The sequence below is a fragment of the Bicyclus anynana genome, chromosome Z, assembly GCF_947172395.1.
Source record: "Bicyclus anynana chromosome Z, ilBicAnyn1.1, whole genome shotgun sequence".
Lineage (NCBI taxonomy): Eukaryota > Metazoa > Arthropoda > Insecta > Lepidoptera > Nymphalidae > Bicyclus > Bicyclus anynana.
In genome coordinates this window covers 16,036,856-16,062,750 of record NC_069110.1, presented here as the reverse complement: position 1 = coordinate 16,062,750, position 25,895 = coordinate 16,036,856, and the positions used below count along the sequence as shown (strand labels likewise).

Genomic DNA, 25,895 nt, shown 5'->3' with positions numbered 1-25,895 from the left:
CATCGATTTCTACGCGGACGAAATCGCAGGTGTCCGCTATTAGTATATAAATCCGAAAATAAGTCTGTCAGTCTGTTCACAGCTAAATCACTCTATCTGTTTAAATGTAATTTGGTACTTTGAACCTTGCAGCAGAACAGGTACCTTTCATCCCGTAAATCTCCATCACAGGATTTGTATCAAAAATAATTTCACGCGAAGGGAGTCGCGGGTGTCCGCTAGTAAAATTTATATAAATAAATTAATATCTAACACTGCGCATATGCTTTTTTTTGATACATGTATAGATGTTTGAAAAATATGTTTGTATTGTTAACCCTTAAATGAATACTGTTGCCAATTGTATATGTATTATGTAATTGTAATATGTTGTGTTTCAATATGGTCTATGGTTCAAGACGCTAAGCGTTTAGCAGTGATTGACATTGATGAATATTCAGAATTATAAAAATGAAATGTCATGCTTTGCGTTGTTTTTCCTAACATTTCTGTATACATTTATGCAGATTTCAAATAGAGTTTAGAGGCAAGGTTTTAAGATTTTCAACCTACTACTACTACCTACTGGCTGTGCATATCTGCATCCATAGCCGTGGGTTCGATTCCCACTACTGGAAAATATTTGTATGATGAGCATCAGTGTTTTTCAGTGTTTGGGTGTAATTATATATAGTGTAAGTATGTAGTTATTATATTATGTAGTTTATAATTATCATTATGTAAGATAAACTACGCTATCTATGTACCCATAACATAGTCTATATGCTTACTTTGAGGCTAAGTACTAATTTGTGTTTTGTGTAAGTATACACAAAACACATCTCTTAGCCCAACACATAAAACACATAGCCCGTGGCCGCGTTTTTAAGTCACCGCGACATTTATGTGTCCAATATAAGAAACCCCTTAGCTACATTAAAAATGAGCTAAGGGGTTAAAAGAGAGTAGAGTCACACGCTAGCGAAAAAAAAATGAAATTGATGAAATATATGTTTTTTTTTATATTAAAATAAATATTATTTATTTAAATTAAGAACTGCTCTGTACCTACTTTTTAGAACTCTGCGAATCGCAAAGTGTATCTAAAGATTTTAGGCACTGCAACTGTAATCATTGCGAATGTGTAATTTAAAATTTATCAATAAAATATGTGCCTGTAGGTAAATAGTCAGTAGTTTAAATTACTACATATGCCATACATCCATTTATTATCCTATATGTAAACATATAATATGTAAGTTCCATAGATCTAGAGATAAGCCCCTATAACCACAAAGACTTACACACTTAACCTTTTTATAATATTAGTATAGACTATAAAACTATATGTGATACTAGTGCGACTACGTTCGCATAAAATTTAAGTTTTCGTAATTCCCGAGGGTACTGTGGATTTTTCTGGGATCAAAAGTAGTCTATGTATTAATCCAGGGTATATTCTATATCCATTCCACATTTTAGACAATTCTGCTAATTAGCGTACAACAGTAACGGACATAAATACAGACATACACTAACTTTCGCCTTAATAATATTCGTGTGTAAAAATTTTTCAGATTTGGCACATTTGGCGCGATCGCAGAGTATGGCGCAGAAAAGAAAGTATCTCAGAACAGCAGTGTCTCTGCGGCGGTCATGCTCGGCGTTCCCAGCGGAGTCATGCTCAAGCTCAAGTGAGTCTGTCTTTACATGTACGACACGGCTCTTGTATACGTTTGCAGATGTGGCGACGTCGCTCTGAAGAAAAGAAAGTGTCTCAGAACAGCAGCGTCTCTGCGGCGCTCATGCTCGGCGTTCCCAGCGGAGTCATGCTTAAGCTCAAGTGAGTCAGCCTTTACATGTACGAAACGGCTCTTGTATACTTGTGCAGATGTGGCGACGTCGCTCTGAAGAAAAGAAAGTGTCTCAGAACAGCAGTGTCTCTGCGGCGGTCATGCTCGGCGTTCCCAGTGGAGTCATGCTCAAGCTCAAGTGAGTCAGCCTTTACATGTACAAAACGGCTCTTGTATACGTGTGCAGATGTGGCGACGTCGCTCTGAAGAAAAGAAAGTGTCTCAGAACAGCAGTGTCTCTGCGGCGGTCATGCTCGGCGTTCCCAGCGGAGTCATGCTCAAGCTCAAGTGAGTCAGCCTTTACATGTACGAAACGGCTCTTGTATACGTGTGCAGATGTGGCGACGTCGCTCTGAAGAAAAGAAAGTGTCTCAGAACAGCAGTGTCTCTGCGGCGGTCATGCTCGGCGTTCCCAGCGGAGTCATGCTCAAGCTCAAGTGAGTCAGCCTTTACATGTACGAAACGGCTCTTGTATACGTGTGCAGATGTGGCGACGTCGCTCTGAAGAAAAGAAAGTGTCTCAGAACAGCAGTGTCTCTGCGGCGGTCATGCTCGGCGTTCCCAGCGGAGTCATGCTCAAGCTCAAGTGAGTCAGCCTTTACATGTACGAAACGGCTCTTGTATACGTGTGCAGATGTGGCGACGTCGCTCTGAAGAAAAGAAAGTGTCTCAGAACAGCAGTGTCTCTGCGGCGGTCATGCTCGGCGTTCCCAGCGGAGTCATGCTCAAGCTCAAGTGAGTCAGCCTTTACATGTACGAAACGGCTCTTGTATACTTGTGCAGATGTGGCGACGTCGCTCTGAAGAAAAGAAAGTGTCTCAGAACAGCAGTGTCTCTGCGGCGGTCATGCTCGGCGTTCCCAGCGGAGTCATGCTCAAGCTCAAGTGAGTCAGCCTTTACATGTACGAAACGGCTCTTGTATACTTGTGCAGATGTGGCGACGTCGCTCTGAAGAAAAGAAAGTATCTCAGAACAGCAGTGTCTCTGCGGCGGTCATGCTCGGCGTTCCCAGCGGAGTCATGCTCAAGCTCAAGTGAGTCAGCCTCTACATGTACAAAACGGCTCTTGTATACGTGTGCAGATGTGGCGACGTCGCTCTGAAGAAAAGAAAGTGTCTCAGAACAGCAGTGTCTCTGCGGCGGTCATGCTCGGCGTTCCCAGCGGAGTCATGCTCAAGCTCAAGTGAGTCAGCCTTTACATGTACGAAACGGCTCTTGTATACGTGTGCAGATGTGGCGACGTCGCTCTGAAGAAAAGAAAGTGTCTCAGAACAGCAGTGTCTCTGCGGCGGTCATGCTCGGCGTTCCCAGCGGAGTCATGCTCAAGCTCAAGTGAGTCAGCCTTTACATGTACAAAACGGCTCTTGTATACGTGTGCAGATGTGGCGACGTCGCTCTGAAGAAAAGAAAGTGTCTCAGAACAGCAGTGTCTCTGCGGCGGTCATGCTCGGCGTTCCCAGCGGAGTCATGCTCAAGCTCAAGTGAGTCAGCCTTTACATGTACGAAACGGCTCTTGTATACGTGTGCAGATGTGGCGACGTCGCTCTGAAGAAAAGAAAGTGTCTCAGAACAGCAGTGTCTCTGCGGCGGTCATGCTCGGCGTTCCCAGCGGAGTCATGCTCAAGCTCAAGTGAGTCAGCCTTTACATGTACGAAACGGCTCTTGTATACGTGTGCAGATGTGGCGACGTCGCTCTGAAGAAAAGAAAGTGTCTCAGAACAGCAGTGTCTCTGCGGCGGTCATGCTCGGCGTTCCCAGCGGAGTCATGCTCAAGCTCAAGTGAGTCAGCCTTTACATGTACGAAACGGCTCTTGTATACGTGTGCAGATGTGGCGACGTCGCTCTGAAGAAAAGAAAGTGTCTCAGAACAGCAGTGTCTCTGCGGCGGTCATGCTCGGCGTTCCCAGCGGAGTCATGCTCAAGCTCAAGTGAGTCAGCCTTTACATGTACGAAACGGCTCTTGTATACGTGTGCAGATGTGGCGACGTCGCTCTGAAGAAAAGAAAGTGTCTCAGAACAGCAGTGTCTCTGCGGCGGTCATGCTCGGCGTTCCCAGCGGAGTCATGCTCAAGCTCAAGTGAGTCAGCCTTTACATGTACGAAACGGCTCTTGTATACGTGTGCAGGTGTGGCGACGTCGCTCTGAAGAAAAGAAAGTGTCTCAGAACAGCAGTGTCTCTGCGGCGGTCATGCTCGGCGTTCCCAGCGGAGTCATGCTTAAGCTCAAGTGAGTCAGCCTTTACATGTACGAAACGGCTCTTGTATACGTGTGCAGATGTGGCGACGTCGCTCTGAAGAAAAGAAAGTGTCTCAGAACAGCAGTGTCTCTGCGGCGGTCATGCTCGGCGTTCCCAGCGGAGTCATGCTTAAGCTCAAGTGAGTCAGCCTTTACATGTACGAAACGGCTCTTGTATACGTGTGCAGATGTGGCGACGTCGCTCTGAAGAAAAGAAAGTGTCTCAGAACAGCAGTGTCTCTGCGGCGGTCATGCTCGGCGTTCCCAGCGGAGTCATGCTCAAGCTCAAGTGAGTCAGCCTTTACATGTACGAAACGGCTCTTGTATACGTGTGCAGATGTGGCGACGTCGCTCTGAAGAAAAGAAAGTGTCTCAGAACAGCAGTGTCTCTGCGGCGGTCATGCTCGGCGTTCCCAGCGGAGTCATGCTCAAGCTCAAGTGAGTCAGCCTTTACATGTACGAAACGGCTCTTGTATACGTGTGCAGATGTGGCGACGTCGCTCTGAAGAAAAGAAAGTGTCTCAGAACAGCAGTGTCTCTGCGGCGGTCATGCTCGGCGTTCCCAGCGGAGTCATGCTCAAGCTCAAGTGAGTCAGCCTTTACATGTACGAAACGGCTCTTGTATACGTGTGCAGATGTGGCGACGTCGCTCTGAAGAAAAGAAAGTGTCTCAGAACAGCAGTGTCTCTGCGGCGGTCATGCTCGGCGTTCCCAGCGGAGTCATGCTCAAGCTCAAGTGAGTCAGCCTTTACATGTACGAAACGGCTCTTGTATACGTGTGCAGGTGTGGCGACGTCGCTCTGAAGAAAAGAAAGTGTCTCAGAACAGCAGTGTCTCTGCGGCGGTCATGCTCGGCGTTCCCAGCGGAGTCATGCTCAAGCTCAAGTGAGTCAGCCTTTACATGTACGAAACGGCTCTTGTATACGTGTGCAGATGTGGCGACGTCGCTCTGAAGAAAAGAAAGTGTCTCAGAACAGCAGTGTCTCTGCGGCGGTCATGCTCGGCGTTCCCAGCGGAGTCATGCTTAAGCTCAAGTGAGTCAGCCTTTACATGTACGAAACGGCTCTTGTATACGTGTGCAGATGTGGCGACGTCGCTCTGAAGAAAAGAAAGTGTCTCAGAACAGCAGTGTCTCTGCGGCGGTCATGCTCGGCGTTCCCAGCGGAGTCATGCTCAAGCTCAAGTGAGTCAGCCTTTACATGTACGAAACGGCTCTTGTATACGTGTGCAGGTGTGGCGACGTCGCTCTGAAGAAAAGAAAGTGTCTCAGAACAGCAGTGTCTCTGCGGCGGTCATGCTCGGCGTTCCCAGCGGAGTCATGCTTAAGCTCAAGTGAGTCAGCCTTTACATGTACGAAACGGCTCTTGTATACGTGTGCAGATGTGGCGACGTCGCTCTGAAGAAAAGAAAGTGTCTCAGAACAGCAGTGTCTCTGCGGCGGTCATGCTCGGCGTTCCCAGCGGAGTCATGCTTAAGCTCAAGTGAGTCAGCCTTTACATGTACGAAACGGCTCTTGTATACGTGTGCAGATGTGGCGACGTCGCTCTGAAGAAAAGAAAGTGTCTCAGAACAGCAGTGTCTCTGCGGCGGTCATGCTCGGCGTTCCCAGCGGAGTCATGCTCAAGCTCAAGTGAGTCAGCCTTTACATGTACGAAACGGCTCTTGTATACGTGTGCAGATGTGGCGACGTCGCTCTGAAGAAAAGAAAGTGTCTCAGAACAGCAGTATCTCTGCGGCGGTCATGCTCGGCGTTCCCAGCGGAGTCATGCTCAAGCTCAAGTGAGTCAGCCTTTACATGTACGAAACGGCTCTTGTATACGTGTGCAGATGTGGCGACGTCGCTCTGAAGAAAAGAAAGTGTCTCAGAACAGCAGTGTCTCTGCGGCGGACATGCTCGGCGTTCCCAGCGGAGTCATGCTCAAGCTCAAGTGAGTCAGCCTTTACATGTACGAAACGGCTCTTGTATACGTGTGCAGATGTGGCGACGTCGCTCTGAAGAAAAGAAAGTGTCTCAGAACAGCAGTGTCTCTGCGGCGGTCATGCTCGGCGTTCCCAGCGGAGTCATGCTCAAGCTCAAGTGAGTCAGCCTTTACATGTACGACACGGCTCTTGTATACGTGTGCTTGTGTGGCGACGCCGCTCCAAAGAAAACATAGTGTCTCAGAACAGCAGTCTCTCTGCGGCGGTGATGTTCAAGCTAAAGTGAGTCAGCCCTTACTTGTAGGACACGGCTCTTGTATACTTGTGCTGATGTGGCGACGCCGCTCCGAAGATAAGAAAGTGTCTCAGAACAGCAGTCTCTCTGCGGTGGTGATGCTCAACCTCAAATAAGACAGCCTTTACGTGTAGAACATGGCTCTTGAATACGTGTGCTGATGTGGCGACACCGCTCCGAAGTAAAAAAAAGTATAGTGGTGATGTTCAAGCTAAAGTGAGTCAGCCCTTACTTGTAGGATACGGCTCTTGTATACGTATGCTGATGTGGCGACGCCGCTCCGAAGAAAGAAAGTGTCTCAAAAAAGCAGTGTCTCTGCGGCGCTGCCGCTCCGAAGGAAATAATGTGTCTTAAAACGGCAGTCTCTCTGCGGTGGTGATCCTCAAGCTCTAGTGAGTCAGCCTCTACATGTAGGACAGGGCTCTTATATACGTGTGCTTGTGTAGAGACGCAGCTCCAAAAAAAAAAAGTGTCTCAGATTAGCAGTCTCTCTGCGGTGGTGATGTTCAATCGTAAGTGAGTCAGCCTTTACATATAGGACACGGCTCTTGTATACGTGTGCTGATGTGGTGATACTCAAGCTCAAGTAAGACAGCCTTTACGTGTAGAACATGGCTCTTGAATACGTGTGCTGATGTGGCGACACCGCTCCGAAGTAAAAAAAGTATAGTGGTGATGTTCAAGCTAAAGTGAGTCAGCCCTTACTTGTAGAACACGGCTCTTGTATACGTATGCTGATGTGGCGACGCCGCTCCGAAGAAAGAAAGTGTCTCAAAAAAGCAGTGTCTCTGCGGCGCTGCCGCTCCGAAGGAAATAATGTGTCTTAACACGGCAGTCTCTCTGCGGTGGTGATCCTCAAGCTCAAGTGAGTCAGCCTCTACTTGTATGACACGGCTCTTTTATACGTGTGCTGGTGTGGCGACGCCGCTCCGAAGGAAAGGAAGTGTCTCAGAACAGCAGTCTCTCTGCGGTGGTGATGTTCAAGCTTAAGTGAGTCAGCCTTTACATATAGGACACGGCTCTTGTATACCTGTGCTTGTGTGGCGACGCCGCTTCGAAGAATAGAAAGTGTCTCAGAACAGCATTGTCTCTGCGGCGGTCATGCTAAGATTTCCTAGCGGAGTCATGCTCATCCTCAAGTGAGTCAGCCTTTACATGTAGGATACGGCTCTTATATACGTGCGCTGTTGTGGTGACGCCGCTCCGAAGATAAGAAAGTGTCTCAGAACAGCAGTGTCTCTGCGACGGTGATGTTCAAGCTAAAGTGAGTCAACCCTTACTTGTAGGACACGGCTCTTGTATACCTGTGCTTGTGTGGCGACGCCGCTTCGAAGAAAAGAAATTGTCTCAGAACAGCAGTCTCTCTGCGGCGGTCTTGCTAAGATTTCCCAGCGGAGTCATGCTCAAGCTCAAGTGAGTCAGCCTTTACATGTAGGAAACGACTCTTGTATACGTGTGCTGTTTTGGCGACGCTGCTCCGAAGAAAAGAAAGTGTCTCAGAACAGCAGTCTCTCTGCTGTGGTGATGCTCAAGCTCAATTGAGACAGCCTTTACATGTAGAAAACGGCTCTTGTATACGTGCGCTGTTGTGGCGACGCGGCCCCGAAGATAAGAAAGTGTCTCAGAACAGCAGTCTCTCTGCGGTGGTAATGATCAAGCTCAAGTGAGTTAGCCTTTACATGTAGGACACTGCTTTTGTATATCTGTGCTAGTTTGGCGACGCCGCTCCGAAGAAAAGAAAGTCTCACAGAACAGCAGTCTCTCTGCGGTGGTGATGCTTTAGCTTAAGTGAGTCAGCCTTTACATGTAGGACACGGCTTTTGTATACGTGTGCTGATGTGGCGACGCCGCTCAGAAGATAAGAAAGTGTCTCAGAACAGCAGTCTTTCTGCGGTGGTAATGCTCAAGCTCAAGTGAGTTAGCCTTTACATGTAGGACAGTACTCTTGTATATCTGTGCTTGTGTGGCGACGCCGCTCCGAATAAAAGAAAGTCTCACAGAACAGCAGTCTCTCTGCGGTGGTGATGCTCAAGTTTAAGTGAGTCAGCCTTTACATGTAGGACACTACTTTTGTATATCTGTGCTAGTTTGGCGACGCCGCTCCGAAGAAAAGAAAGTCTCACAGAACAGCAGTCTCTCTGCGGTGGTGATGCTTTAGCTTAAGTGAGTCAGCCTTTACATGTAGGACACGGCTTTTGTATACGTGTGCTGATGTGGCGACGCCGCTCAGAAGATAAGAAAGTGTCTCAGAACAGCAGTCTTTCTGCGGTGGTAATGCTCAAGCTCAAGTGAGTTAGCCTTTACATGTAGGACAGTACTCTTGTATATCTGTGCTTGTGTGGCGACGCCGCTCCGAATAAAAGAAAGTCTCACAGAACAGCAGTCTTTCTGCGGTGGTGATGCTCAAGCTCAAGTGAGTCAGCCCAGAACAGCAGTCTCTCTGCAGTGGTGATGCTCAAGTTTAAGTGAGTCAGCCTTTACATGTAGGACACTACTTTTGTATATCTGTGCTAGTTTGGCGACGCCGCTCCGAAGAAAAGAAAGTCTCACAGAACAGCAGTCTCTCTGCGGTGGTGATGTTCAAGCTCAAATAAGTCAGCCTTTACATGTGGGACAAGGCTTTTGTAGACGTCTAATTGTATGGCGACGCCGCCCCGAAAAAAGAAAGTGTCTCAAAACAGCAGTGTCTCTGAGGCGGTCATGCTAAAATTACCCAGCGGAGTCATGCTCAAGCTCAAGTGAGTCAGCCTTTACATGTAGGAAACGACTCTTGTATACGTGTGCTGATTTGGCGACGCCGCTCCGAAGAAATGAAAGTGTCTCAGAACAGCAGTCTCTCTGCGGTGGTGATGCTCTAGCTCAAATAAGTCAGCCTTTACATGTGGGACAAGGTTCTTGTAGACGTCTACTTGTGTGGCGACGCCACTCCGAAAAAAGAAAGTGTCTCAGATTAGCAGTGTCTCTGCGGCGGTCATGCTAAAATTTCCCAGCGGAGTCATGCTCAAGCTCAAGTGAGTCAGCCTTTAAATGTAGGAAACGGCTCTTGTATACGTGTGCTGTTTTGGCGACGCCGCTCCGAAGATAAGAAAGTGTCTCAGAACAGCAGTCTCTCTGGCGTGCTGATGCTCTAGCTCAAATAAGTCAGCCTTTACATGTGGGACAAGGCTCTTGTAGACGTCTACTTGTGTGGCGACGCCGCTCCGAAAAAAGAAAGTGTCTCTAAACAGCAGTGTCTCTGCGGCGGTCATGTTAAAATTTCCCAGCGGAGTCATGCTCAAGCTCAAGTGAGTCAGCCTTTATATGTAGGAAACGGCTCTTGTATACCTGTGCTGTTTTGGCGCGCCGCTCCGAAGAAAAGAAAGTGTCTCAGAACAGCAGTCTCTCTGCGATGGTGATGCTCAAGCTTAAGTGCGTCAGCCTTTACATGTAGGACACGTGCTGTTTTGGCGACGCCGCTCCGAAGAAAAAAAAGTGTCTCAGATTAGCAGTCTCTCTGCGGTGGTGATGCTCAAGCTCAAGTGAGTCAGCCCAGAACAGCAGTCTCTCTGCGGTGGTGATGCTCAAGCTCAAGTGAGTCAGCCCATAACAGCAGTCTCTCTGCGGTGGTGATGCTCAAGCTTAAGTGAGTCAGTCTTTACATGTAGGACACGGCTCTTGTATACGTGCGCTGATGTGGCGACGCCGCTCCGAAGAAAAGAAAGTATCTCAGAACAGCAGTCTCTCTGCGGTGGTGATGCTCTAGCTTAAGTGAGTCAGCCTTTACATGTAGGACACGTTTCTTGTATATGTGTGCTTGTGTGGCGACGCCGCACCAATACTTCCAGAGAAAAATCACTCCTTGTGCTTTGTGCTATATTGGGGACTTTCAAATTGAGTTTGTAATAGACATAGCTTGGTGTAAAATGATATTTTTTAAAAGAGCGACTGTTAAGTTTATTGCTAGCTATTCACAGCAGAATTAAGTATCAAAAGTGCTTCTAAACTAAGCCTAATTTAAATAAACGATTAAAAGAAATTATTTTGTTTTTGTTTTTAATTAGTATTAATAATTCGCAAATGTACAATTTCAGATGGTCCTGTTCGTCGCAGACCATCGTGGTGCCGATCCACCTGTGCGAGGAGGTCATTCCGGCGCCCGTGTTCTACGCCACAGTAGTGCCGGCTATATCATGGTTGGTGCTCAAGAAACTATTCCTCGACCCCATCGCTAGGGAGCGTCGCGAGAGAGAACGCCAAAGATCCATGGAGGCGAACTTTGAGAGGTAACTGTTTTATAATTTTTTTTTTATTAAATCATTCATTCATTCATTTTTTGAAAATGTCAACAATGGCAGTCGAAAACATAAAATCATTCAATAATTTTTCAGGAATATCATTTTTTTTATTAAATCATTCATTCATTCATTTATTGAAAATGCCAACAATGGCAGTCGAAAACATAAAATCATTCAATCATTTATCAGGAATATCAGTCTATATGTTGCTTAATATTTTTTTTTATTTCTTTTATTCTTTACATGTTATCCCTTGACTACAATCTCACCTGATGGTAAGTGATGATGTAATCAAAGATGGAAGCGGGGTAACTTGTTAGGAGGAGGATGAAAATCACACCCGTTTCGGTTTCTACACGACATCGTACCAGGATGCTTAATCGCTTGGTGCGTTTTTGTAGGTAGGGTGGTAACTAACCACGGCCGCAGCCTCCCACCAGCCAGACCTGGACCAATTAAGAATACCTCAATCGGCCCAGCCGGGGATCGAACCCAGGACCTCAGTTTTGTAAATCCACCGCGCTTAGCGCTGCGCTACGGAGGTCGTCAAAAAACTGTTTCATGTATTATTTTTTATTAAATCATTCATTCATTCATTCATTCATTCATTCATTTATTGAAAATGCCAACAATCGCAGTCGAAAACATTCAATAATATGAACATTAAAAATAATGTACTATATCCTCCAGTTAAGGTCCCATTAAAATGGCTTCAGTGATAAAAAGACAGCTTTTTCAGACGTTACCTTGATCTATAAGTGATCATAAGTACTTTCGAAAATAGACTTCATGGAATTAATATGATTTGATGTATAACAGGTTACAAGAAATGCAGAGACAAGCTAGAGCAACGATCGAACTTATGAGGGAAACATATTCTAGAATAAGAAGTGAAGAGGAGAAAAAGAAGGGTCTCGTCATTATTCGAGCGATCTATGGAAAATTGCCTGCAGGTAATATTATTACACTTCTATTCTAACTATCCATCGTGGTTTCACTTGCGTAGATCCTACTTCTAAAATAAAAAATAACCTATTATAGTCCGGGATCCAGGGATCTGTAGAATACCTGATTACTGACAAGTTAATTTTTCGTGAGTAGCTTCATCTCGATGAGACGATCAACTTTTTTATTTACGAAAAATCTTGATTCTGGTAGCTATCTGAGTTACCAGGTAATGAAAATTTCTGAGCGTTGGAATGAGATAATGGTCCAAGCAATTTGTAGGATAGTGTGGCTGTTAAATTGTATCACTATTAAATAAGCAACAGTAAAAAACAGCTGGTTAGTAACAGCTTTTAATAACCTCGTTATTCATACAAGTTGGAAGGAGGTTAGTGTAACAAATGTTGTTTTTTTTTACTGTTGATTAATAATACAAGTTTTTGTAGAAATAATTATACAATTTAACAGCCAGCTCTCACTCTTTATCTAACATCTTCACTGCTCGCTTCTTGTGGCCCGCACCGGCCACTAAACGCCACACGCCACTCGCGATTATGATACTGCATGTATAGGTTATAAAAGTAGCAGCCACTGACCACAAGTGTCGACCACCGGCCACAAGTGTCAGCTACTTTTGTGGCGCCTTCTTGCTTCTTGTAGCGGCGTTTGTGGCTGTCGCGTGTGGCCCGAGTGTAGCGACACTTATACATGTTAGTATTATTCTAAAAATCAAAATGGCGTCTGGTCGTAATAGTAGAGGAGCCGAAGAGGGGATTTTTGCAGTTACTCGAGCACGGCAGATAAACATAAGGGACTATACCTTACACTTTGTCGAGTACCTCCACCGAGTATGAGCCCTTAATATTGGTGGGTACGTTTAGGGCAACCAAAAAAAAAACTAACTTCATAAATACTCAACCAGCACGTCAGATTAAGATAAGGTAGGTGAGTTGATAGCTAAAAACTGCACATTTCGAAAACTGACGATTTGAGCGTATCGTAATGGAATGGGAGGGTTTCAAAGTTACAAAATTAAACCCTTATATTTTAGTGCTCGAGGTACGAATGTGATTAATTTTTTACTTATTTTTAAGGAAATAATCTCCTAATTAATCGCTAAAATTTTCTTACAATTTCAGTAAGCCAAAGTAATAAAATTTTAAAGTCTGTAGTTTTTTTTTCCACCGCTAAAAGCGGAAAAAGTAAATAACCATTTATTCTTCCTCTAATTTAATCTACCAAATGTAATCGGTCTCAATGACGCTCGAGTAACTGCAAATTTAGCATCCCGGGCTCCCCTACCATAACTCATAAGGCCACGGCACATTCAAATATCTTCAAACTCCTTTGATTTTCACAGGCGCCGAAGCTCATGAAGTGAGCTCGGAGCAGACGGGCGACACCGGGTCGCCAGAAAGCCCCCTGCCTTACGCTGAAGTGATAGATGTCACTGTACCAGTGCAGTGTCTTATCAAGGATTCCAGACTGGAGTTGTTAGAAGCTAGCAAGGTATTATTATTTGTAGGAGGTCCGCAGACGAACCAAAGTCACTGACATAGCTCAGAATAGAATAGAATAGAATATATCTTCAGAATAGAATAGAATATATCTTTATTTGTCCACCTCAGCACGATGCCACAGCGAGCTGTGGCGCTGGTTTTCAGGTGAAACCTTGTGAGTTCACGGACGTGTCTACGAGACGTGTCTTAACTTAAAACTTATACATGAATACAAAGTAAAATAAAATAATGAAACAAAAACGAACAGAGTAATAAAATAACATAATTAATATATATGGGAAACTAAATGAACAGGGAAAATCAAACAATAATTAATACGAGTCAACCTGTAAAGTGAATGATCTGCCACCACCATAGTGTTGTAGTAAGGAGAAAAGAAATTAGTATTAGGGGTTATTTGTTTGCTGATCCAATAATAAAAGAGCTCAGCGAGTCGCGAAACTGAAGTGGCAATGGGTAGGCCACATAGTTCGAAGAGCCGATGGACGTTGGAGTGCCAAGGTGCTGGAATGGTGACCCCGCACCGGAAAGCCCAGTGTAGTTCGACCCCTCACTAGGTGGACCGAGGATATCAAGCGGGCCGCAGCGATGCTGGCGGCTCGAGACCGTTGTGCTTGTAGGTCCACGCAAGAGTTGTCCAGCAGTGGACGTCTATCGGCTGAATAGTATTTACACCTACCTTTAAATACCTACTTTTAAAAGTGCTTGTAATCTAAGTGTAACGGACGAAACAAAACACAGAAATATTCGGTGAAAATGAGCTCTTCGGGACGTATCTCGTTGCACGGGATGTTGACAGTTGGGTAATTCTTAACGAACTAGGTATATTCAAAAATCTGTCAAAACTGACAGTTGCCCTTGAACGTTATACGTTCCGTTGTTTGCTCGGCCCGTTTATTTTATTAAATACATACAATTACAAATTACAAAGGTCGGGATTTACTTTTTAAATATAATAATAATTTGCGTCGCTAACACTAAGCATACTAATAAACTAAATTTTTCAGTCTGAGCTGCCTGGCTTCTACGACCCATGCGTGGGAGACGACAAGCACCTCACAATCAAGTACATGTTCCACAACAACCCGCACTGCTGCACCGTGCTGGACTCACAGGCGGTAGTACTCCCGCGCAATAGTGAGTTGTAACTTTTATTGGAATGACGTTTTTGCGGCTTACAAGATACTGAACTGGCAGTAATAGGGATGATGACAGTTTTTTTTTAAATCTATACTTATAATAAATCTGTAGAGAGGTCAATTCTGTACATGAAATATATTTCCAAAATAACTATCAGGGGGTGATTAGTGGTCGATACTGATGCCAAAAATGCAATCAGTAAAATTTTTGTCTGTCTGTCTGTATGTTCTATATAGAAACAAAAACTACTCGACGGATTTTAACGAAACTTGGTACAATTATTCTTCATACTCCTGGGCTGGTTATAGTATACTTTTCGTCACGCTACGATCAATAGGAGCAGAGCAGTGAAGGGAAATGTTGGGAAAACGGGAGAAGTTACTTCATTTTTTAAGCTTCCGTCGCGTGTGCAGCCTTAATGGTTAGGGTAGAAGTAGGGTAGGGTAGAAGTAGGGTAGGGTAGAAGTAGGGTAGGGTAGGGGTAGGGTAGAAGTAGGGTAGGGTAGGGGTAGGGACTATTGACGGGGAAGGGTAGGGTAGGGTAGGGAAGGAGTAGGGTAGGGCAGGGTAGGGTTAGTGAAAAGTTTACATCTACTTTCACGCGGACGAAGTCGCGGGCATCCGCTAGTTCTATATAAATTAGGAGTATGCTAATAGTGAAGCAATTTTGTAAAAGTAACAAGTAATTAAGATTCCATAGATTTTTTTACATACATAGTTATTGGGGAAGCCGTCATATTGGATTTGTAATGACGTTTCTTAGCGAGTCATGTATTGTCATCAGAACTCAGAGTGTGTGCAAAATTTCATCCAAACGAAGAGCAGGAAGTGGATCAAATTATTTATTAGTAAGGCTAGTAATTTTCTCAAATAATGCGCGGAAATTAAACTAAGTAGTACAATTCAGAATTTTTATTTGAAAATGCAATTATTGAATGTACAATTTTTAAAATTTAATGTGGATTTTCCGGGAATTATATTGATTTGAGATAATTCTAACGAGGTTGAAGTTTGTTGTATACCTGTCTTCGGCATGATTCTGCATTTCAAAGTTTTGATGGGAAGTCGATGGTCAGGATAAGATGCTTTCGTTAATTTTATGTGTTGTTAATAACAAAGTTGATAATAACAATAGATTTTTTACGCGCCAAAGTATTTGTTTTTACACTAAACATCTTTCTATGTGCAAGCCAGTTCGAAATTTAAGTTTTTAAACCTTTGATAAGTTACCTCTTTGGTCGCCATGTTGCGGAGTAGAAGATCGTTCCGTTTTTAAATTACACGAAATTGTCGTGTAATTTGAAATGATTTAACTTAGTAATTTATTTGGCCGCTAAACACGACAGATATAGATTTTCACACAAATATTGCCGGCAAGTTCGATTTATCTCGAAGAGGGTTGTCAAAATAATGCTCAAAGGACATGTCCCAAAATAGGCCTTTATTATTTATAACTTTTAAGCAGGTCATTAGTATTTTTTACGGATAGAAGATACAAAATGCTGTAGGATAAATAATTATCAGAATTTTTAGAACCCGCAATAATTAAATTAAATTAATGTTTCGTTCCCTTTTCTACAAATTAACATAGACAATATAGTAAAAGCGTTCAAAACAGCCAATAAAAACACCTGGAATTGAATTTATATCCTTTGTAAGCTGTCAATGTTAAGTAATTTTGTCAAATGTCAATAAAACACGAGTTAAAAAGAAACATTAAATTGTAGACAGAGAAGCATTAAACAAAAAAAATCCTTAAATTGCTTTAAAAACGCCTTAGACGAACTCCACTACGCGAAGATCACTGAAATCTGTCAGGGTGTGAGTTACAAGCTTATTGCCATGATAAAAATTCTTAACTAATGTTGTCAGCTAATGAAAAAAAAAACACTGTAATTAAGTAATTTTTAAAAAGTGCGGGTTCCAAAAAAATTTTATTTTAGGTTTTAAACCCTATATATTGTGTTCTTTTAAGATAAAAATAATTTGTTCTGCTTATTTGACACTCGGAATAAAGGCCCAGCCTCCATACAAAATTGGGACATGTCCTTTCCAAGCATGTCTGAAAAAATCATATTTTTTCATTTCTTTTTTTTCAGATCATCGAATAAAAAATAGATCCTGAAGGTTAAAGTCCAGGCGCAGGTAAACTACGGTGGCGCCCTTTAGAAGTTACAATGTAACACATACAGAGATATACAGCCAATGGACTCCGATATATTATTGGATACTATTTTTAAAATAAGCGCATCTTAAATAGTATTTTGGTTTTGCTATCATATAGAGAAAGTTCGCGTTTATATTATATTTCGGAAATTATGGAGGGGTTAAAATAATAAATAAATAAGTGAAAGTTTTTCTTGAAAACGAGTTATTGGTTATTACTTTCGGATTCTCCGCTATATGGTATTATTAAAATAAGTACTTAATGTATTTTGCTGTACCTTTTAAATTGACTGTGAATGGTTGGGTTTCTATGATAACGTCACTGTAATGCCTCCTCTACACTGACGATTATGTGCTCTGTACATAACAAAATTGTGATAAATGTGGAATCCAGGGATACAATATATCTGAAATATTTTTAAACACTGCTATTTAAGACCGTGAATCATGACATCACGAATGTTCAATGACATGTTATTAACGTGAAAAATTTCGCCACATTTTGAACTGACTAATAGCGATCGTTATTGATGAATATCCCAGGCATTTTACATGAAAAATTAAAATTTATAATTCAAATAGTATGTACAAATACATACCAATAAATAATAAAAAGAAAAACATTTGGATTTAATTCGAAGTTTATTTATGCATATTCCCATTAGTGTGGTTGTCTATTGTGATTGTTGGTGTAGAGAAGCCCTAATATGTAATGAACTACCAGATAGATTTAATACCTAAAACAACTATTATTATTATAATCCCTTTAAGTTTCGATATTGGCAGTTATTTGTAATATGCAGCTTCGATTATTGAGCAAATCATGTTAAAATCATTGGTCAAATAATCCATAAACATTCCAATGTAAAGGAATTTGTTGATAGTCGTCATTAATATTTACTATTTTACGCACAAGTAGTTTTTTCGAATTACCCCCATACGTTAGCAGTGCATATAAGCATGAAGCACTGCTTACCAATTTAAACATATTTGACCCATATTTGGAGAAGTTGGCTGGTGGGAGGCTTCGGCTGTGGATAGTTACCACCCTATCGGCAAAGACGTACCGCCAAGCGATTTAGCGTTCCGGTACGATGTCGTGTAGAAACCGAAATGTGTGTGGATTTTCATCCTACGCCTAACAAGTTAGCCCGTTTCCATCTTAGATTGCATCATCACTTACCATCAAGTGAGATTGAAGTCAAGGGCTAACTTGTGAAGAATAAAAAATAAGTTTCATCAATCGTATACTGAACACCAACGCCTATGGTGTGACGTCAGGAATGATGTTACTGCATGCATTGTTGATACGTTGAATTTAATGCCAACTAATGATTATAAATATAACGCATTTAAGATAGATCCGTTTTTAAAGTATAATGTTACTCTATATAATATATAATTATGACCAAGGCTATTTATTTAGCTATTTAGTAGTTTAATTTTACTTCGACTTATAATCTGTATAATGTATATAAAAGTATAACTGACCGACCGACAATATGTTTTAATGTAGTATAATACACAGCCCAGACTGGTGCTTAATGAATATATCCTTTAATACAGTAATATATTAGTACTTCTTTTAGTATAATGTAATGCTTATCCCATTGAAAACTATGCACGCCATTGATTGGTTTGTGGTGTGACAAGGCAGATTTTTAATAATGACTGCATGATAGCCAGCTGCGATCACTTTATACAAGCATTGCTTACCCTGGCTTATTGTTTAATTTAACATTATCATGTGTTATTATTACTTAAAAGTATTTATCCGCATATAGTCGTGCATATCTGTCTTATCCACGAAACGTCAGTTGTTTAATATATTAGTGACAGAAAGAAAACGATACTTTATCAATTGAAGATGGAGCTCGACCAGTTATAGATGTTTGAATTTATGTATGCTTTCGATCAATCTTAAATCAAATGAAATTTAATTGTAAAAATAAATGATGATTTTAAATGATTGACTAAGTTATTGTAAAAAAATATATTTTATGTTTTTAATCATTTACTATACTATTTTTTTTATTTATATTAAATCAAATTGAATTTTATTGGAAGTAAATGAAATGGTTGGATGGTTGACTAATTTTTTTGTTATGTAAATTAAATGGAATTTAATGGTTGTCTATTTAAAAAAAATATGTTTATTTTTTTCTAATCTTTGTTAAAAGTGGTATTCATTTTGGTATCAACAATGCATGTAGTTGCTTGTAGTATGCATGTAGCATGTATACAAAGTAAAAATACTGAATTGGATGGTATTAAAATATATATATAGTTTGTTATGAATCGATGTTTGCAGTTTGTTATTAGTTTAACATAGCCTAGATGTAGAAGTTCGTTATTTTTAAAAATTGTGGAAAATTCCTACAAGTAAAATTTTAGGTATTTTCTTAATATTTTTTTTTTGACTATAAGTCGTTCCTATGTAAAATACAGTAAAGTATGTTGTTTCTTTTCATATTTCGTTTTCTTTTTCTCCCTACATTGATGACGTCATTATTTTTAATCTCGTTTATTTATATTTTTTCTTTTTAACTATGTCTATAAAACAAAATACGAAATATAATACAAAAAATCTATCACCTCTGTTGGGGGCCTTTCGATGCCCATGTAACCGGTGGTCAGGGTTCCAGAGTGAGGCACCTCTTCACAATACGCGCCATCCTAAGGATCACTGGCTTCTGTATCTGATCCAGCCATCTGATCATGATGATTTTAGAACCCTTTTACAATTACCAAACCATTATTAGAACTTGTTTTTCAGTTTCAAATCGACTCCAGAACTTCGTTATATTGTAGTGCTTTAAAAGAGGTACTTAATGAATGAAAAATAACTAAGCCACTAGTCCTCCCTACGATTTTTGAAAGTTCTTCTCGATTTCTCCAGCATTCCAGCATCAGGTTTTGCCATGATCACAGTGGGACTACCTCAGTAGTATACCCTTTCCATCAAACGCTTGATGTAGGGTTTTCAAGTTCCCGTGAAACCTTCACTAAATACCACCTGGGGGCCTTAGAGAAAAAAGAGTGGGTGTTCTGAACGGATGGGGTGGATTGGTAGTCATCAGGTTTTTTGAGGAAGAAGAATCTCCATGACGTTTCTGTGATCCGATTCCCGGGTCAGGAGGCTTTGGATCAGGATCCATCTCCATTTTTATCCATCGCTATCCTTCAATCTTGCTACTGTTAACAAGAACGAAATCGTCTCACCAGCACCAGTAGGGTTAGTAATAACACAATAGCTACCTATTAAAACTGAAAATAATCACAAAAATACTGAAAAGCCACCAATAAGCCTTAAGTCATACTAACAAGTGCGTCAAGCCGGCTATTTGATTTTTCTTTGATATTTACCTTCTTTTTAATTTATAAGTAATAATAATAATATGCTCCCGACCGACTTTTTTTTTTTTTTTTCGGTCACGGCGGCTAATCTCATGGTGAGATTAGCCATGTACGCAGGAGATATTATAGTGCACAAGTGTATGCGCAAGCACAGGTGCACTCTCTCTTCCCTCACTCTCGAAATCCGATGGGACGGCAGACCGACACGACCGGTGAGAGATCAGGCGCAGGACCGACGGCTTTACGTGTTCTCCGAGGCACGGGGGTGTACTAACACCGCCAACTTCCCAACTCCAGGCTGCTATTAAGATTTTCCTTGTAAGAAAAATCCCAATTTGTTTTTGTTGGCCTGACCCGGGATTCGAACCCTGGACCTCATTGTCCGTAGCTGAACTAGCTAACCACGGGACCAATGAGGCAGTCAATTTATAAGTAGGACAATAACAAATGACATCCAATATGCAGTATACAACCTTAAAAGTAAACACAATATTATGAGTTGGAGTAAGCTGAATTTGTAACTTCTAAATACTTGGTGGATTTCTAACTCCTGACACTTACATTAGAACTAGATAGACATGTACTAAATAAAAAGTTAAAGCCTCATTGATTTGATACGAAGTTTGTTTGTTAACGCGTTGACTAAATAAGTACCTAGGTATTTCTTTAGTTAAAAATGCAACCGTAATACTGCAGTATATAAATTTGGTATTGGTTGCCCCAAAGGTTGGAGGAAGGAATCTTATTGGGCATAGAGTACATTGAATCATGGGGTTGACCGAGTTGACCAAGAAAGACAACAGTCGTGTCCAAAGAGTGATTTAATATATAGGGGTCGTGTCCATGTCAATGTAAATAATTTTAAATGAACGCGGTAAAATTACTTATAACATCGACCACAGACGACACATGATTACAGATGACATCGACTTACTCTGAAAACTGTTTTTATAAGGTTTTTACCTTTTTTACCGTTTTTAATTTCAAAGATTGTTTCAAACTCATAACATCGAGCTAGGAAAGTAAGATAAATTGTATTCGTAATCGTTTTGGTGGTATAAAATACAAATATACCACAAAACATCGATTTCAAAATATTAAAAAAATAGTAATGAGTATAGTATAGATGGAATGATATCGGTAACATATATAAGGGTAAGTTTAATAATAAGTTTTTGAACTTTACTTTTTAACCAAAAGACAATGCAACATAGACAAACATTAACATTGCACTGTCGGTTATCTTCGATGTCTTATTGCGCAGGCGAAATTTCTAGAAATTGCTTGGACCTTGTTTGGACGTTGCACGATTAAACATTCCCGTGGCATTATAATATTAATCTGAATGTGAGCGTACTTTAGCTGTCTGTGCACAGACGTCAAATTCTGTGCATCTTACTAATCTGTGGCGTTTTCTGTACTTACTCTACTCTTTGTGTGGGTCTGTTAGCTCAATGTGGCACTTAATCTCCATTTTCGTATAAAATATTAGGCGTGATAATTGTTATTAAACAAAATTAAACATACATTACGTTGTTATTGGATAAACTTTACATTTTCCTGTAATATAGATTGATTTAGTTAATAAGGTTTTAGTTAAAATTTAATCATGGGTAGCTTAGATAAAGCCCTTCTAACAGGATTTATATGTCGATTGTGCTCTGAAATGTGTCCTGTTGTATATCACATGTATAGCGAAGAAGGCATACGTTTAGGCATAGCTGAAAAAATAAATAAATATGTTTCTATAAGCGTAAGTGTTTCTTGATTTTTAATTGAGCATAGATATTTTTTTACGTAAATTAATCGATATACGGTCTTTCAGGTGTCGCCTTCAGACCCTCTACCCAAAACTATTTGCAAGAGCTGCTTGGAACGCTTGGAGAATCAACATAGACTGATGACTCTTATTGAACAAGCTGCGAATGGGCTGAAAGGTCAAAGACGTGCTCGCGTTGGCCGCGGTTCCTATGTGAGCATGTGTGACAACTCGGATAACCCTCCGCAGCCCTCTGAACCTAAATAACAATTACTACTTGTTGCAACATTACTTATTGTTGTAACATTATTATTTTTTATGTATTACTAGGTCTAAGTTAAAAAACCAAATAAGAAAGTAAATGGATGTTTCGTGTTACCTCATCTGTGTTTCATTTCCATCATCAGATAGACTCCAGATCTTCATTAACATCTCACATCATCTACATTGTAGTCAAAAATATTTTATACTATAATAATATAATAATATAAAATATTGCTGATTGTAGTGCTCGAATATACCTAATAAAAATTAACAAATGCAGTAGTCATACATATGATTTTTGAAAGTTCCCGTTGATTTCTCCAGGTTCTCAGCATCAGGTTCTTGATGTTCTTGATGTGATTATACCCTTTCAAACAATAAATAATTATCCAAATTGTCTTAGGCGTCATCGAGTAATTGCGTAACATCTACCGTAAGGGTTATTTCCATTGAAGCTTAAAATGTTTGACAAAAGTTTTGGTCAATGAAAGTTGTCATACACTTTTGATACTTCTTCAGAATAACATTCTTCAATATACAGTGTAATCTCTATATATATAAAACGAATATATACATATTCTGAAGGACCACAGTTTAAAAGTGAATAAATATTATGACCTAACAAATGAACTAACTAAAAATGGCTATGTTGTTAGTCTGTACGCCGTAGAAGTAGGTGCGAGAGGATTACCAGCAAAATCTCTCTATAACTTGCTTAAAGTTCTTGGCCTCTCTAGAAGTGCAGCTAGTTCTATATTAGAACAAGTGTCCAAAGCTGCTCTAATGGGATCTTACCAAATTTGGATAGGTAGGGAGAACAACACGAGCTGAGAAGGGGAATGTTGATCGATTGTCAAGGAATTCCTTAACCTTACATCCAGTAGTCATAAGTCCTGGACTTTGCTTGGTGTTTTTCTCTCTACCACGCGATGGAGCCGGCACATGCACGGTGAATCCATGGAATGCAAATTAATCAAGTCCAATCACAATGTAGCTGCTGTAAAAAGTTGATGTGTCACAATCCATCTAGGTGGAATGTTCTCATCAATACAAATTGATCAAATCCAATCACAAGGTAGCTACTGTAAGCCGTTGAGGAGTTTCATTAACTGGCCCTTATTTTCATCACTTAACTCCCTAATGACAGTCACAACCCATCTATTATCTAAGTATCTAAGTACTGTTTACCAACAAATAATTATAATTAAGATTAACATCACATGGCTTTGATTGGTTAAGCTTGCCTTTTATACAATGACTCATATATAACATTACACCCACTTTAAATAATGACAATTAAGTAATAAAAAGTACCTTTTGAGTTCAGCAGCAGATATAACAAAAGTTTAGTGTATTTTTAGTAATAAAACATTTAGAAATCTAGAGAACAAATATTTCGCCAAAGGTAAGTTGCTATGAGTCAAATTAAAACCTGAAATGGAATAGCGTTGTCTGACAAAAGGTAGCTACTGTTACCTGATGAGAAGTTTCCTTAACTGTCCTTTGTCTTCATACCAGACCCCTAATGACAGTCGCAACTTATCTAGGTGGAAAGTACTTATCAATACAAATTAATCAAGTCCAATCACAATGTAGCTGCTGTAAAAAGTTGATGAGTCACAATCCATCTAGGTGGAATGTTCTCATCAATACAAATTGATCATATCCAATCACAAGGTAGCTACTGTAAGCCGTTGAGGAGTTTCATTAACTGGCCCTTGTTTTCATCACTTAACTCCTAATGACAGTCACAACTTATATTATCTAAGTATCTAAGTACTGTTTACCAACAAATAATTATAATTAAGATTTGCTTAAATTAATGAAAATAAATTTGATTAACAAGCTTAAAACAATTAAATATAGTTAATATATTATGAATAACATTTTATAAAAAACAATAAGTAATTTAAAATTAAAAAGTTATGAATTTTCTACCCTCATTTCTAATTTGTTTATTAGTAAACAGTACTCCTTGTGTATGGCTTTAGTAAAGGTGCAAAGTCCCTTTAGTGTGAGATGAATATCTTAGCATTCCATGGATTCACCGTGCAGGTGCCGGCTCCATCGCGTGGTAGAGAGAAAAACACCAAGCAAAGTCCAGGACTTATGACTACTGGATGTAAGGTTAAGGAATTCCTTGACAATCGATCAACATTCCCCTTCTCAGCTCGTGTTGTTCTCCCTACCTATCCAAATTTGGTAAGATCCCATTAGAGCAGCTTTGGACACTTGTTCTAATATAGAACTAGCTGCACTTCTAGAGAGGCCAAGAACTTTAAGCAAGTTATAGAGAGATTTTGCTGGTAATCCTCTCGCACCTACTTCTACGGCGTACAGACTAACAACATAGCCATTTTTAGTTAGTTCATTTGTTAGGTCATAATATTTATTCACTTTTAAACTGTGGTCCTTCAGAATATGTATATATTCGTTTTATATATATAGAGATTACACTGTATATTGAAGAATGTTATTCTGAAGAAGTATCAAAAGTGTATGACAACTTTCATTGACCAAAACTTTTGTCAAACATTTTAAGCTTCAATGGAAATAACCCTTACGGTAGATGTTACGCAATTACTCGATGACGCCTAAGACAATTTGGATAATTATTTATTGTTTGAAAGGGTATAATCACATCAAGAACATCAAGAACCTGATGCTGAGAACCTGGAGAAATCAACGGGAACTTTCAAAAATCATATGTATGACTACTGCATTTGTTAATTTTTATTAGGTATATTCGAGCACTACAATCAGCAATATTTTATATTATTATATTATTATAGTATAAAATATTTTTGACTACAATGTAGATGATGTGAGATGTTAATGAAGATCTGGAGTCTATCTGATGATGGAAATGAAACACAGATGAGGTAACACGAAACATCCATTTACTTTCTTATTTGGTTTTTTAACTTAGACCTAGTAATACATAAAAAATAATAATGTTACAACAATAAGTAATGTTGCAACAAGTAGTAATTGTTATTTAGGTTCAGAGGGCTGCGGAGGGTTATCCGAGTTGTCACACATGCTCACATAGGAACCGCGGCCAACGCGAGCACGTCTTTGACCTTTCAGCCCATTCGCAGCTTGTTCAATAAGAGTCATCAGTCTATGTTGATTCTCCAAGCGTTCCAAGCAGCTCTTGCAAATAGTTTTGGGTAGAGGGTCTGAAGGCGACACCTGAAAGACCGTATATCGATTAATTTACGTAAAAAAATATCTATGCTCAATTAAAAATCAAGAAACACTTACGCTTATAGAAACATATTTATTTATTTTTTCAGCTATGCCTAAACGTATGCCTTCTTCGCTATACATGTGATATACAACAGGACACATTTCAGAGCACAATCGACATATAAATCCTGTTAGAAGGGCTTTATCTAAGCTACCCATGATTAAATTTTAACTAAAACTTTATTAACTAAATGAATCTATATTACAGGAAAATGTAAAGTTTATCCATAACAACGTAATGTATGTTTAATTTTGTTTAATAACAATTAGCACGCCTAATATTTTAAAGGAAAATGGAAAATATGTGCGGTATGTGCCACAGCAGATACGGCAGATACAGACAGCTGACAGACCCACAGATACAGAAAAAGCCACAGATTAGTAAGATGCACAGAATTTGACGTCTGTGCACAGACGGCTAAAGTACGCTCACATTCAGATTAATAATACAGTGCCACGGGAATGTTTAATGGTGCAACGTCCAAGCCAGTGGCGGATTAAAGGTCCAGAGCGCCCTAGGCAATCACTTTATCGGCGCCCCTGTACATGGCTATCATAATAGTCATCATCATAAAACTAGTTGTTTTTGTAATTACGATGACGTTGTATAATCAAACCCTAGACTTTGGTAGACCAGGACCCACGCTAATGCGCAATTGAAATATGACGTTAGAAGTGTGAATTAATCAAGAGGGACGACAGAACGAATATCGAAATTCATGATTCCTCTCTGCTGTGGGAAATAGGCCTTTAAGTGTGTTGACAGGTTATGGTGTGTTATGAATATATCACTAGTGATTTAGATTATAGATCACCATTTAGTTATTAATCGTCGATATGTTATTTTCATTATTTATTTAGAAATTCTGAACTCGCGCGCCCCTTGTAACTACACGCCCTAGGCACGTGCCTAGTTTGCCTTACGGATAATCCGCCT

The 25,895-nt window shown here is 40.4% G+C and overlaps 3 protein-coding genes across 3 annotated transcripts in view; 2 read left to right on the top strand and 1 right to left on the bottom strand.

Moving 5' to 3' along the window:
• Positions 1-18,796, top strand: part of LOC112048028 (dnaJ homolog subfamily C member 11) — a gene marked incomplete in the record, with an annotated part of 25,539 nt that extends 6,743 nt beyond the window's left edge. Inside the window, 5 exon segments of the mRNA XM_052890764.1 lie at positions 10,352-10,543; positions 11,375-11,508; positions 12,861-13,009; positions 14,028-14,157; positions 16,260-18,796. Of these exon segments, the coding sequence (XP_052746724.1) occupies positions 10,352-10,543; positions 11,375-11,508; positions 12,861-13,009; positions 14,028-14,157; positions 16,260-16,285 (631 nt within the window).
• A 2,309-nt stretch (positions 18,797-21,105) lies between these two features.
• On the top strand, positions 21,106-21,820 carry LOC112048029 (uncharacterized). The gene is made up of 2 exons (XM_024085367.2): positions 21,106-21,436; positions 21,509-21,820. The coding sequence occupies exons 1-2, from the start codon at positions 21,293-21,295 to the stop codon at positions 21,707-21,709; spliced, it is 345 nt and encodes a 114-aa protein (XP_023941135.1). The 5' UTR covers positions 21,106-21,292; the 3' UTR covers positions 21,710-21,820.
• Positions 21,821-24,589: 2,769 nt separating this feature from the next.
• On the bottom strand, positions 24,590-25,291 carry LOC128199738 (uncharacterized). Its single transcript, XM_052890766.1, has 2 exons — positions 24,974-25,291; positions 24,590-24,901 (listed from the first exon to the last, which is right to left on the bottom strand). The coding sequence occupies exons 1-2, from the start codon at positions 25,115-25,117 to the stop codon at positions 24,701-24,703; spliced, it is 345 nt and encodes a 114-aa protein (XP_052746726.1). The 5' UTR covers positions 25,118-25,291; the 3' UTR covers positions 24,590-24,700.
• Positions 25,292-25,895: the final 604 nt, after the last annotated feature.